Source organism: Sorex araneus, chromosome 6, assembly GCF_027595985.1.
Source record: "Sorex araneus isolate mSorAra2 chromosome 6, mSorAra2.pri, whole genome shotgun sequence".
In the NCBI taxonomy this organism is placed as follows: Eukaryota; Metazoa; Chordata; class Mammalia; order Eulipotyphla; family Soricidae; genus Sorex; species Sorex araneus.
Window position 1 is genome coordinate 155,635,349 of NC_073307.1, and position 13,372 is coordinate 155,648,720.

General features: G+C 41.7%; 1 protein-coding gene across 1 annotated transcript in view; it reads right to left on the reverse strand.

Moving 5' to 3' along the window:
• Nucleotides 1-7,115: 7,115 nt before the first annotated feature.
• LPXN (leupaxin) overlaps nucleotides 7,116-13,372 on the reverse strand; it is a 48,420-nt gene continuing 42,163 nt past the window's right edge. The window contains exons 8-9 of the mRNA XM_055141379.1: nucleotides 9,762-9,910; nucleotides 7,116-8,874 (exon numbers count right to left, since the gene is read on the reverse strand). Of these exons, the coding sequence (XP_054997354.1) occupies nucleotides 8,605-8,874; nucleotides 9,762-9,910 (419 nt within the window). The 3' untranslated portion in view covers nucleotides 7,116-8,604. The remainder of the gene's footprint in view (nucleotides 8,875-9,761; nucleotides 9,911-13,372) is intronic.

Sequence of the window (13,372 nt, forward strand, 5' to 3'; positions counted from 1 at the left end):
GGTCTGAAGGTTGCATACTTGGCTGTGGGATCTTCAGTTTTCTAGATGCAGGGGCTGGAGAGATAGTACAGCGGGTAGGGCGTTTGTCTTGCGTGTGGCCGACCCAGGTTCGATTCCCAGGATCCCATATGGTTGCCCCGAGTACTGCCAGGAGTAATTCCTGAGTGCAGAGCCAGGAGTAATGCCTGAGCATTGCCGGGTGTGACCCAAAAAGAAAAAGAAAAAAAAAGAAAAACAAGTTTCTAGATGCAGTTCTGGTCAGAGGTGGCAATTTGATTGTGATGCTCACTGGCTTGTTTGCAGTGCCTGCACTCCCGTTTGGATTGTGGTGTTTTCGAGGAACTGTACAATGAGTTCCAGCGTGCCAGAAATCTCGTATTAGCTCTGGTGTCAGAGATCACTGGTGACTGTGCCACTAGAATCTCAGGCAGCAGGTGGGTAATTCCTGGGATTAAACACACAGTCTCATGTCTACCGGGCAGCCATTTTGCCACTGAGCTATGCCAGGCCACCAGTCTGACATTTTGTTATGACAACCTGAGAAAACAAATACAAATAACAATGGGGAGGATTTTCCTGGGAATTTCCCTTGAATTGTGGTTAAGCCACTAACAGGTAGTGAGAATCAGGACATTGTGGAAGGTTCCTGAACTCTTTTTCCCACAAGCCCACTTCCTTTACCTGGAGGAACTGTTTTCTATATATGGAAAGTGGCTACTAACTACATGGATTTTCTGTGCCATTAAAAAAAAAAAATTTACTCTTGAGCATTACTTTTGTCAATAGGTCAATCCAAATCAAGATTATGGGCTCAAATTCAAACTCTTCTCCTAATCTCTCAGTCTTTTCAATTCCATCAGCTTTTATTTTGAGCCTGAAAGAAAAATTTCTAAGATCCTACAAAACAACTAAAAAATAGCTATACTTTCAGTCTCCATGGAAATGCTAGAGATGGGAGAAACTGTGTCAACTTCTCCACACAGCTCTTGAGTTATTTTGTTAATACCTTTTTGCATGGTTCTTGATGATTTACCAAGTTCCTTCTCACTTATATTCTTGATTAATCTCCACATCAAACAAATAAGAATTATTTGCATATCTTGAATATGTAGGTTTAAATTTACATACCATGAAACTGAGGTTTGGAGATTAATAAATCAGCCAAGGATTACAGTTTAAAGTGGTAAAATCAGCATTGGAATTTTGGGGTAAAAATTCAACATGGGGGGGCAGGAAGGAACTTTGGTTTGTTTGGGGCCAGGGCTATTGTTCTCGCCATTAAACCCCAAAATAGTATAGACTACAATAGTGAATCATTTCCAGCCCTTGCAACCCACTTAACCCTTGAAATTATCTCATGGGCCATATTTCTGTGATGTGTTTTATATTGTTGATATAGAGTCAAAGAGAAAGTGAAAAAAACAAAGCAAACTTTCATTCTGGTTCAAGGGTTATACTAAAACGGAATGATCCTGGTCTGTTCATACACTTAATAATCTTTTATAGAAGTAAAATATAAATAATAATTCTTGTACACTCTCTCCCTCCTTCCTTTATCTTCACTATTATTGCAGTAAGTGGAATGCACTAAGCTTCCTAACTTGGAACTTAAAATAAATTTGCATTGATTTGCCATTGGTTTATAATACTGTGTGATTTGAGGGAATACAGATTGATATCTCAATACATATATAATCCTCATCAATTCCACCACCAAAGTTTTAGTGTTAATTCACTGTCAAGTTGATTCCTTCTCTCCATTTATCCCACATCCATTCTCTCTGGAAATGACTAATAACTAGCAGATAAAAGAAGGGCTTTTGTTCTTTTTTTTTTTCTTTTTGGGTCACACTCGGCAATGCACAGGGGTTATTCTTGGTTCATGCATTCAGGAATTACTCCTGGCAGTGCTCGGGAGACCATATGGGATGCTGGGGATTGAACCCGGGTCAGCCGTGTGCAAGGCAAACGCCTTACCCACTGTGCTATTGCACCCACCCCAGAAGGGCCTTTGTTCTTGGTTGCTGTTGTTGTGTTTTGTTTGTTTGCTTTAGTTATTTCTATTCCACATATGTGTTAACCCTCTGGTAACTGTTTTTTACTTTCTTATTTATTTCACTTAACATAATCACCTAAGGCACCATCATATCATCACAGTAACATTCCATCATCAGCCTTCAGATAAATATATGGTAGGATTATGTGTAATAAGATATTTTCTCGGGGCTGGAGCGATAGCACAGCGGGTAGGGCGTTTGCCTTGCACGCGGCCGACCCGGGTTCGAATCCCAGCATCCCATATGGTCCCCTGAGCACCGCCAGGAGTAATTCCTGAGTGCAGAGCCAGGAGTAACCCCTGTGCATTGCCAGGTGTGACCCAAAAAGCAAAAAAAAAAAAAAAGATATTTTCTCTTTGTCAAAAGTGGGGGAGTAGGGATGGGGTCATACCTGAAGATGCTCAGGGATTACTCCTACCTCTGTGCTCAGGATTATTCCTGGCATGTTCAAGGGACCATATGAGGTACCAGCGATCAAGCCCCAGTTGGCCGCATGCATGCAAGTCCCCTACCCACTGTACTATCTCTCTGCTACTAGTAGGATATATTTGCTGTTCTATAAGGAGTTTTCATAGCCTTTTTCATAGATACTTCACAATTTGAGCATAGTTAAACTTTGCAAATGAATCTTACCATATATCGAAAGGGTTTTGATTATCCATGATGTGAAAACCACTGCAGTGAGTGTTCTGTGTATTTACCTCTTTTCTACTTTCCCCAACAGTTGCTGCAAACTCCCACCACATCTACCTCTCTCGTAGGCGCACACCTTGGCTTTCTACTGGAGGTACGTTAACTGAGATGAATGACATTCTTTGGCCACAAGCCTATCCTGGGGCAAGCATAGGGCTGTCTGGGGACACTTACTGACATCACCTGTGTTCTATACTCCATCGCCCCAAGTCCTCCAAAGTATCTAACTTCAGGGACTGGAGAAATAGTTCTCCAAACATATGAGCTCCTTCAGGCTGCCTCAGGCTAAAAATCCTTCACTGTGCCCAACTTTAACATTGTTTAATTTCAACCCTTGAAAGTGATTGGATCTTATTTTTGTCTAATTTTCTTTCTTGTTGATTCACTTATTCATTCTTTCACCATACTTTAAGTTTTTAAAAGACTTGAGTTTTTTAAATACTTAAGTTTTTAAAATGCCTAACAGACTTAAGTTTAAAATATTTAAAAGACTTAAGTTTATAAAATACTCAATTCCTGACAGAATGAGAGGAATAGAAGAGGGAGAGAGAGACAGAGAAAAAGGATGAGAGAGACAGAGACGGTGAGAAAGTAGGGGGGAGAATGAGAGAATGATTTGTTCACAAATTTCCCAGTCTGGGATTAAGATGTTAGTAGGGTCGGGCTGTGAGGCTCAAAAAAGAAGGTATTTCCTCTTCATTCCTCGCCTCTACTTTCCTCTATGTTATCTTCTTTCTCAGACAGGCTCCGCCCAAGATATTTCTCTCAGGAACAATGGGTTTTCATAAATCTCAGGACTAGAATTTTAATCAATGTCTCCTTCCCACTAAATCCAGCAAAGCCCGGGAGGTGTGATCTGTCCCTTCACTTTGCTTAGAGGCAAATGTCTACCCTTGGTCTAAAAATGGAACAGAATATATATATGCTACCTGGTCAAGCTTAAAGTTATCCCAGGAGCTAAAGGCAAAGTCAGTTGCACAGACTGAAAATAAAGGAGGTGTGATCTCTCTTTTTTAAATAATTAATTAATTGAATTTTATTGAGTCCCAGGAGATACAGTTACAAAACTGTTCATGGTCAGGTTTCAGTCATACAACGTTCCAACACACATCCCTCCACCAGTGTACATTTCCCCACCACCAATAACCTGTTTCCCTCCCCCACCCAATCTGCCTCTATATCAGGTGATTCCCCCCTCCCCCCCTCTCTCTCTTTCTCTCTCTCTCTTTCTTTCTCTCTCTCTCTCTCTCTCTCTCTCTCTCTCATTTTGGGCATTTTATTATGGTTTGCCATACAGATACTGAGAGATTAGAGATGTGACTTCTTGTGGAGAAACTAGATTGGAAAAAAAATATGTGAATAAATTGTAGAACGCACACCTCCTCTAAGTTAAAGTGTTTTTTTTTAAGTATTTATTTTATTTTTGTGAGGAAACATTGTTTTGTAGTTTGATGTTTCTTTTTTTTTTTTTTGGTTTCTTTTTGGGTCACACCTGGCGATGCACAGGGGTTACTCCTGGCTCTGCACTCAGGAATTACTCCTGGCGGTGCTCAGGGGACCATATGGGATGCTGGGATTCGAACCTGGGTCTGCCGCGTGCAAGGCAAACGCCCTACCCGCTGGCTGTGCTATCACTCCAGCCCCCTAAGTTAAAGTTTAAAAGAAACAAAACCTCGTTGATTTTTTTGGTCTGTTCATTCTTAATTACAGGAGTTATTATAACCGCACCCAAGATTTATCTCCCCTGAAACTGAGGTATTTACTTCAAGCTGAGAGTCTTTTTATTTTACAAGTAGTGTTATTCTTAGAAAATAGTCTTTGATGAGACTTTGAGATATACTAAAATAGGAGGGGAAAATTGATTGTTCCCACCAGCATGCTGAGCCTATACAATGGTCCAGAATCCAGTCTATGAATCTAAACAAAGTGACTTATCTTCCCGCAGGAAATTAATTTGGGCACTCTGCTTCTACCATAGCTGGAAAAGAGAAAGTTCCTATGTAAAACTGTCTCCTTTCTCACAGAATAGAATTGAAACATTGCTGCTTCCTGGCAGAGTTTTACATTTGCAATAAATACAACTCAAGCATCAGAAGTTAGCTAAGATTTGTTTCTTCTTCATCCGGTGGATCTCAAGAGATACTCATGTCTTCTTGAGCTCTGAGTTCTCAGCCTTTACATGCTACCCTGATGGTGTCTTTTGTTTATTATTGCAAGAGGGCACACACAGTGGTACTAAGGATCACTCCTGGTAGTGCTTGGGAAACAGTATGTGGCACAATTGTCCATAGGCAAGGAGCCTTTATTTCTGCCCTGAAGATGCTTCTAATGCATCTGAGCTCTGTGGCCTTTGTGGGTGCAGGGAAAACTCGTACCTCTGCTTCCTGTTCCCACTGACACTCTCATTCCTGGCTCTCGTTGGCACTGAAACTCTGTAGCAAAGTTCTGGAACGTTTAAAGCCTTGCTTACCTTTTATATTACCTTAAAACTCAGACTGCCTCAATATCACTGTTTTGGAGATTATAACCAGGCATTTGAGATTCATTACTCTCATCTACTTTCCCCAAGAACCCGTGTGTGTGTGTGTGTGTGTGTGTGTGTGTGTGTGTGTGTGTGTGTGTGTGTGTGTGTGTGTGTTTATTCGCGGGTTTGGGGGATGAGATGTAAATCGGGTTTTTTCTTCTTTGGTTTTTGGACCACACCTGGCAGTGCCCAGGAGATCATGTGATGCTGGGGATCAAACTCATGCCTGCACTTTCCAAAGTATATACTCTAGTCCTTCGTGGAATTTCCTTGGCCCCTAGAAGCCAGATTTCTTGAGTATTCACACATTCAAAGCAAAGTTCTTGTGCTTTCAAAAGCTTAGTCATGCACTTAACTCTAGAAATCATCTAATTTGCTTTTAGGCAAACTGCAAAAGCTGTTTCCCAGGATAAATAAGTGGTAGGCCGCTGAACTATTCCATTCCAATCAAGACTTGTCTGCAAGACTATGAAAAATACTCTTTCTCCCTCTACTGGTCATTTTTGGGAAAAAAGAGAACAGAAGACTGGCAACCATTCTCCATTCTGAAAGCTGCATGAGAGAATGCTTTAGAGAAAAATGATTTTTTTTATCGAAGTATAACCTTAGAGGACTCTGCAATATTTTAATATGCTGACCATATGAAATTCTTTTGAGGGCGGGCATTATTTCTTAAACAGATCAATCCGTTTAGGTATTATTTAATTTTTTAAACTTGGAAGCAGTTAATTTGTTGCTAAAACACCGCCTCTGGTGGCAACATCCCTAACTGAACAAATTCAGGCTCTTCTATTCATTCTAGAAAAAAAATCTTCACATTTTAACCTTGTCCTTTAATACTGATTTTGTCTGACAGTCTTAAATATTTAGATTCTGCTAAAATCTCAGGCAGTTCATTCTAAGAGTTTTAGTACCTGAAAATTCTTTCATGGGGTTAAAAATCACAAGTTTACTTTGTCAAAGTGACCAGGAAACTATGAACACTCCTATAGAAACACCTGCATATGACATCACAGGTAAAGATACAGAGAGGGATGTGTTTAGAAGTAGATCATGGACACACAGAAGAATCTCAGAACCAAGCAGCTCGCTACAGAGATGCCTCCAGACTTTGGGGCAGGCTGATCTCACAGGGGTGCCTCAGACATGAGCAGGCAATGTTCCTCCACTTGCCCCTTTGGTGGCCACCATCTTCCAGAACCCAATGAAAAGCCCAGGTACTCAGGATTAGTGATGGCAAACTCCAGGTCTCATGGGATAGGAGATGGGCTGGCCCTTCCCATCTCTCCACCCCCATGGGACCCTGGCTATCACACTATCTCTGGCAACTACTCAAGTTCATTAACGGCCACAATCCAGAGACACACAAAAGAATCTTGGAACCGAGCTGCTCGTTGCAGAGATTTCTCCAGACCCTAATTATCTACAATTTTGGATTTCTAGAAGGTGTTATTCATAGCGGGCAATACAAATAAATTATCTAGCATCTGCCTGTTCACAGGTCTGAGTGGTGGTGGGAAATTCAAAATAAGGGTAGTGGGAAGGTGTGATGGTGGTGAGACTGGTGTCAAAATATTGAAGGCAATCCACTATGGTGAACAACTTTATGAAAATTTTTGAAAAAGGGAAAAAAAAGAAGTTGATCACAATTTTGCTCAGTCGGGTACACTCAGTCAGACAGACAGGAGACCAGGGGTCTATCTTTGGGGCCTCCCATGTAGCTTGGATGCCTCTGGAGTTAATCGTATAAGACTGACTATTAATGCTCATAGATCTGAAAAAAATTTCCTTCATCATTTATGCCAATAAAGGAGACAGATACACGAAAGTTTGCCAAGAATTATTTAATCCATCAATTCTCCAAGAAGCTGTCCCATACCAATCTAATGAAACTTACTTTAAAACCATCATCAGTGAAGTTTTCCTCAGTAATCTAATATTTTTGTATTGCAAGTAAGGCTGGTAAGCTACCCATGGCGTATTCGATATGTCAAAAACAACAAGTCTCACAACAGAGATGTTACTGGTGCTCACTTGAGCAAATTGATGAACAACAGGAAGACAGTGCTACTACAGTGCTACAGTAAGTAATGGCTTTATTTGTAAGACCCTGGTAGGAAAATTGCAGTAAAGATCTTAGCAATATCTATGGAGGAAGTATAACTCCTTTAGCTTATTTGTGATAGGCCATGAGATCATGCAATCCTTTAATATATGATGAGCTAGCCTAAAAATTTACTTAATATTTTGCAGCAAGACAAAATATGAAGTGGATATCTCCCTTTGGAGCTTTGGTTTTCTAATCTAAGCTAAAAAAAAAAAAAGAATGACAAATGACCTCCTGTATCTCTGCCCTTGGATACTTTAAGATAGCCATCTTGTTTGTCTTTGTGAGACAATCATCAAGTTAAGAAAGAAGTCTGTGTCACTTCTATAAAACAGAATTACTGACTACATACAAGAAAACTGAACATAATTTCATCATCATCATCATCATTATCATCATCCTTCCATTGATCATCAAATTTCTCGAGTGGTCCCAGTAATGTCTCCATTTGTCCTAGCCCTGAGATGTTAGAAGCCTCTCAAACATAATTTACGTACCAAAAAAAATTAACATAATTTACGTACCCCAAAAAATGAAAACAATCTATATAATCTGATGTATCTGGAGGTATGCATAGGTGAATACAAATTTTGTAAGTTTGATTTTGGGAAATTGAGTCGCGGAGAAATGTGGGGAAATTAAAAAAGACAGTGGTGAGGACAAAAAAGGGAAAAGATAGGGCAGGGCTATCATAAAAATGGAACTGGAAAAGCTGGAAAAATCCATGGGTGGGATGAATACATGCCCAAGGAAAATAGGTCTGCAGGATTAGAGAGAATAGATCGCAGGATTCAGATCTACATCGAAGCACTTATTTTTTTCTAAAGTAGACTAGAAATCTAAAACCTAAGACGACATGATTAATCACATCTGACCTGCAAGTTTCTTTATTGTCGCCTCTATTTTTTCTAGCAATCTATCAAGTAGAAAATAAGCTGCAGGGGCTGGAGTAATAGCACAGTGGGTAGGGCATTTGCCTTGCAAGCAGTGGACCGGGTTCGATTCCCAGCATCCCATATGATCCCCCAGGCATCGCCAGGAGTAATTCCTGAGTGCAGAGCCAGGAGTTAATCCCTGTGCATCGCTGGGCGTGACCCAAAAAGCAAAAAGTAAACAAATAGAAAAATTTTAAAAAGAAAATAAACTGCAACAAATGTGCATAATCCTCTTGTGGTTTCAACAGTGTAGGGGAAGTGGAGAGACAGACAGGGCTATGGCTGAGATTACAGTGAGTAGAGCTTAGAGAAGCAAGGTCGGCAGTAGGTCTTGCCATTCTGCTCCTTGAAGATGCCCTTCGACAACTGTGTCAGGCAGAAAGCACACACAAAGTGCTCAGGATGGAACTTGTATCCCATGGCATTGATGCAGCGGCCGGTGATGGGCTTCCCACATCCGTGGCAGAGGGTCCCTTGGCGGAGGTGGTAGTGATGCTCACAGAAGGGACGTCCGTCCAGTTCAAAGAAGGAGCCAGTAGAAAAACTGCTGAAGCAGTCCTGGGTGTGGAGAGAAGATAAAAGGAAAGTCAATGTGAAGAGATAGGACAATAGGGCTAGAGAGATAGCACAGCGGGTAGGGCGTTTGCCTTGCACGCGGCCGACCCGGGTTCAAATCCCAGCATCCCATATGGTCCCCTGAGCACGGCCAGGGGTAATTCCTGAGTGCAGAGCCAGGAGTAACCCCTGTGCATCACCAGGTGTGACCCAAAAAGCAAAAAAAAAAAAGAGGACAATAACTAAGCAAACTTCTCGGTCTTAAAAATTCTCACTGGTGGGGCTGGAGCAATAGCTGGAGCAATTTGCCTTGCACGCGGTCAACCCAGGCTCGATTCCCAGCATCCCATATGGTCCCCTGAACACCGCCAGGAGTAATTCCTGAGTGCAGAGCCAGGAGTTACTCCTGTGCATCGCCGGGTGTGACCCAAAAAGAAAAAAAAAATTCTCACTGGTTAACAGGCAGCTGCAGGAATTCTCTTGGGTCCTTGACAAAATGGACCCCAATTATAGAGGGTGTCCACAGTGGCTGCCGTGCTGTCTACTTCTGTCACACGAAGTGCACATCAGTTCCTCAGCCTGTGCCATGAGCCCTCTGACCAGCTGCAGTTCTGTTGAACTGTTTCTCAGAGCGGCGCACCCTGACTTTCCCTCAAGTCCCAGCGTTCAATAATACAGACCCCACATGGGGCCGGAGTGATAGCACAGCGGGTAGGGCGTTTGCCTTGCACGCTGCCGACCCGGGTTCGATCCCCGGCATCCCATATGGTCCCCCAAGCACTGCCAGGAGCAATTCCTGAGTGCAAAGCCAGGAGTAACCCCTGAGCATTGCTGGGTGTGACCCAAAAAGCAATAATAATAATAATAATAATAATAATAATAATACAGACCCCACAGACGAAGCACTCCGGATGCCACACTGTGTTCATGGCGGAAAGGTAGTTTTCCAACACTGGGCGGTTGCAGCCACCACACTTGGGTGAGAACATGGCTAAGAAATCCTTTCTGCAATATGGCTTTTTGTCTTTCTCGTGAAAGCCTGCAAGGATAAAAGGAAGGATGCGTGGTTGCAGTTTGAGGTCTTAATGTGAAGTTGGAAACTGAGACGAGGCAATAACCACTCCCGACATCAGTGCCCTCGCATCCAAAATGAGGTTATTAACAGACACCTGTTATAAAAATACATGAGATGCTGCAGGGACAGTGGTTCACAGTAAGCATGACACGTAAGCATTCATTATGATTCCGCCTCCATAACTTTGTAACAGGTATTCCTCTGACCTAACTAGTTCTGCCCCAGGATTTAATACGGCCACCCTCATCTTATAATTCATAAATAATTTATATATCATCTTATCAGAGAAGTACTTCTTTGACCTGCATCTACTGTGTCATCCTTTTATTGTGCTTATAGCATTTACTGTTATCTAAAATTACCTTCGTGATCTCTCTTCCCTCATTGGAGCATAGGAGCTGAAATAACATGCTTTTATTTTCCTTTTTGGGGCACATCCAGCAATACTCAGGAATTACTCCTGGCAGTACTTGGGGTGTCATATGGGATGCCGGGGATTGAACTTGGGTCGGCCATGTGCAAGGCAAATGTCCTATCCACTGTACTATTGCTCCAGCACCAAAAATAACATATTTTTGGTCTTGTATCTCTACTATCTTTTAAAAAAAAAAATAACCTGAAGAGAAGTGCCTAACATTTCAAAATAAAGTACTCTTGAATGATAATTGCCAAATAGAAGACTTTATGCAGGTTCCTAAGCACAGAAATACTACATTGTAAAGGGATGGGTTTATTTTTAACGTAGAAATGAGAAGACAGTAGGATATGGCTCAAATTTCAAAATCAAGTTAAATGTTATAGTCAGCTATATCAAAATATATGAGCACTTATTATTTATCATCATGAAACATGAGTAGCGTCAGTAAACAGGGACTGGAGAGATAGATAGTACAGCAGATGGGGTGCTTGCTTTGCATGCAGCTGGCACAGACTCAATCCCCAGCACCCCATATGGTCGCCCAGGCCCCACCAGGAATGATTTCTGAGTGCTGTGCTAGGAGTAAGACCTGAGCACAGTCTAGTGCCTCCTCCTTCCCCCTTCAAAAAAAAAAAACAAACAGGAAGAATTGTTATTTATGTCTCAGAAAATATTAGCCATACGGTGTTCCTAAAAGTATGTATTTTTTAATCATTCTTTTACCGTAGCTGTAGCACTCTCTCTGTAGCACTGTCGTCCCATTGTTCATTGATTTGCTAGAGCAGGCACCAGTAATGCTCCATTTCGAGTCTTGTTATTACTGCTTTTTGGCATATCGAATACGCCACGGGTAGCTTGCCAGGCTTTGCCGTGTGGGCGGGATACTCTCAGTAGCTTGCTGGGTTCTCTGAGAGGGATGGAGGAATCGAACCCCAGTCGGCTGTGTGCAAGGCAAACACCCTACCCCTCTGTGCTATCACTTCATTCTTGAATAAAACTTTAAAATAAAATTAAAACCAAAAAAAATTCTCTTTTTGGGTCACACCCGGTGATGCTCAGGTCTTACTCCTGGCTCTGCACTCAGGAATTATTCCTAGAGGTGCTCAGGGGACCATATGAGGTGCCGGGGATTGATCCTGGTGGGCTGTAAGCAAGGCAAATGCCCTACCCGCAATACTATTGCTCCAGTCCGCTCCTCAGAAAAAAATGTTTTAACTGAACTGAGCTGAACAAATTGACTATCAAGTTGGTGATAAAGTCAATTAGAGTCAATAAATTATTTAGGTTGCCTTTAAAATACAGTATTTTGAATACTAGTATTTTATTATTCCCAAATTAAAGGGAAATTCACCCATTCACAAATAAGCATTTATGATTATACATTTACATATGTATAAATATATAAGTATTAATTAAATATAGTAATTTTTAATATTTCACAAAGTTACGGGGTCATAAGTTATAAATGAAAGCATCTGCAAGGTCTTTTTTGGATTTATATCCAAATATGTATAATAAATATTATACATATTTAATTAACTGAGCCTCAAGTAGTTATTCAAGTGTTGTTCCCTCTGCTTACAAAATCATTTCCCCAAGATATCCAGGATGGCTTAATCGTTCACTTAACTCAAAGAATAACTGATACAATCCCTCTAGATTAAAGAGTATCACCACTGTTTCTCTCCTAACAGTAAGTTAGTTTTACAGTAAGTTAGTAAGTACAGTAAGTTAGTTTTCTGACTATGTTGGTTACTATCTCCTTAGCTAGACTATCTGCACACAAGGACAGAAATTTTGTTTTTGTCTCTATATTTTTAGTACATTTCCACTTTCCGGACACTTTATAAGACACATTATAAGACACTTCCTACCCAGTTTCCATAATTACCACACCATATTTGATAGAGTTCAGATAGTAGGCAACAAATCATAGAGTAATATATATATGTATACATATGTATCTATATATTTGTATATATACATATAGATGGAAGAGAGCGACCCAGAGAGTCTCTTGCCCCCGAGCCTGTCTGTCTTCCCTGGGGCCTCTCAGAGGGGGTGGGTTTCAGTTTCCCTCCCTGACCCCGAGCAGAGCTCCAGTGGCCGAAGACCTCTGGAGCCTTAGCCACAGTCATGCTCAAGGCCCCTCTCCACACATTCGGATGAGCCTCACACATGAAGGAACCAGCAGAGGAACCCAGATGTGTGGGACCTGGGGCTGAGACCGCCAAGCCTGCTCGGATCAGGACTGGACCTCTTCCACCCAGATTCCCTATTTTACAGTAGCTAGGTGGTCACACCCAGGGACTGTTCCTGGTGCCATGTAATCCCATCAATGGCCAACATCCAGAGACTATAAAACCAGGCTCCCGGACATCTTATAGTCTAGTTCTCCCTCTGGGAAAACCTGGCAAACTACTGAGAGTTTCCTGCCCACGTGGGAGAACCTTGCAAACTTCCCATGGTGTATTCATATGCCAAAGCCAATAACAATGCTGGGTCTCATTCCCCTGACCTTAAAAGAGCCTCCAGTGCAGCACCATTGTAAAGCACGAGTAAAGAGAGGCTTCTAAAATCTCAGGGCTAGGATGAATGGAGACATTACTGAGGCCGCTCGAGAAATTTGACGATCAGTGAATGGGATGATGATGATGATGATGATGATGATGATGATGATGATGATGATGATGATGATGATGATGATGATGATATATACATTCCTCTCAGAGAGCCCGGCAAGCTACTGGGAGTATCCCGCCCACATGGGCAAAGCCTGGCAAGCTACCCTTGGCATATTCAATATGCCAAAAACAGTAACGATAGATCTCATTCCCCTGACCCTGAAAGAGCCTCCAATCATTGGGAAAGATGAGTAAGGAGAGGCTGCTAAAATCTCAGGGCTGGGAAGAACAGAGACATTATTGGTGCTCAAGTAAATCAAAGAACAACGGGAGGACAGTGATACAGTGATACAGTGATTCCTAGTACCTAGCACACTAACACAT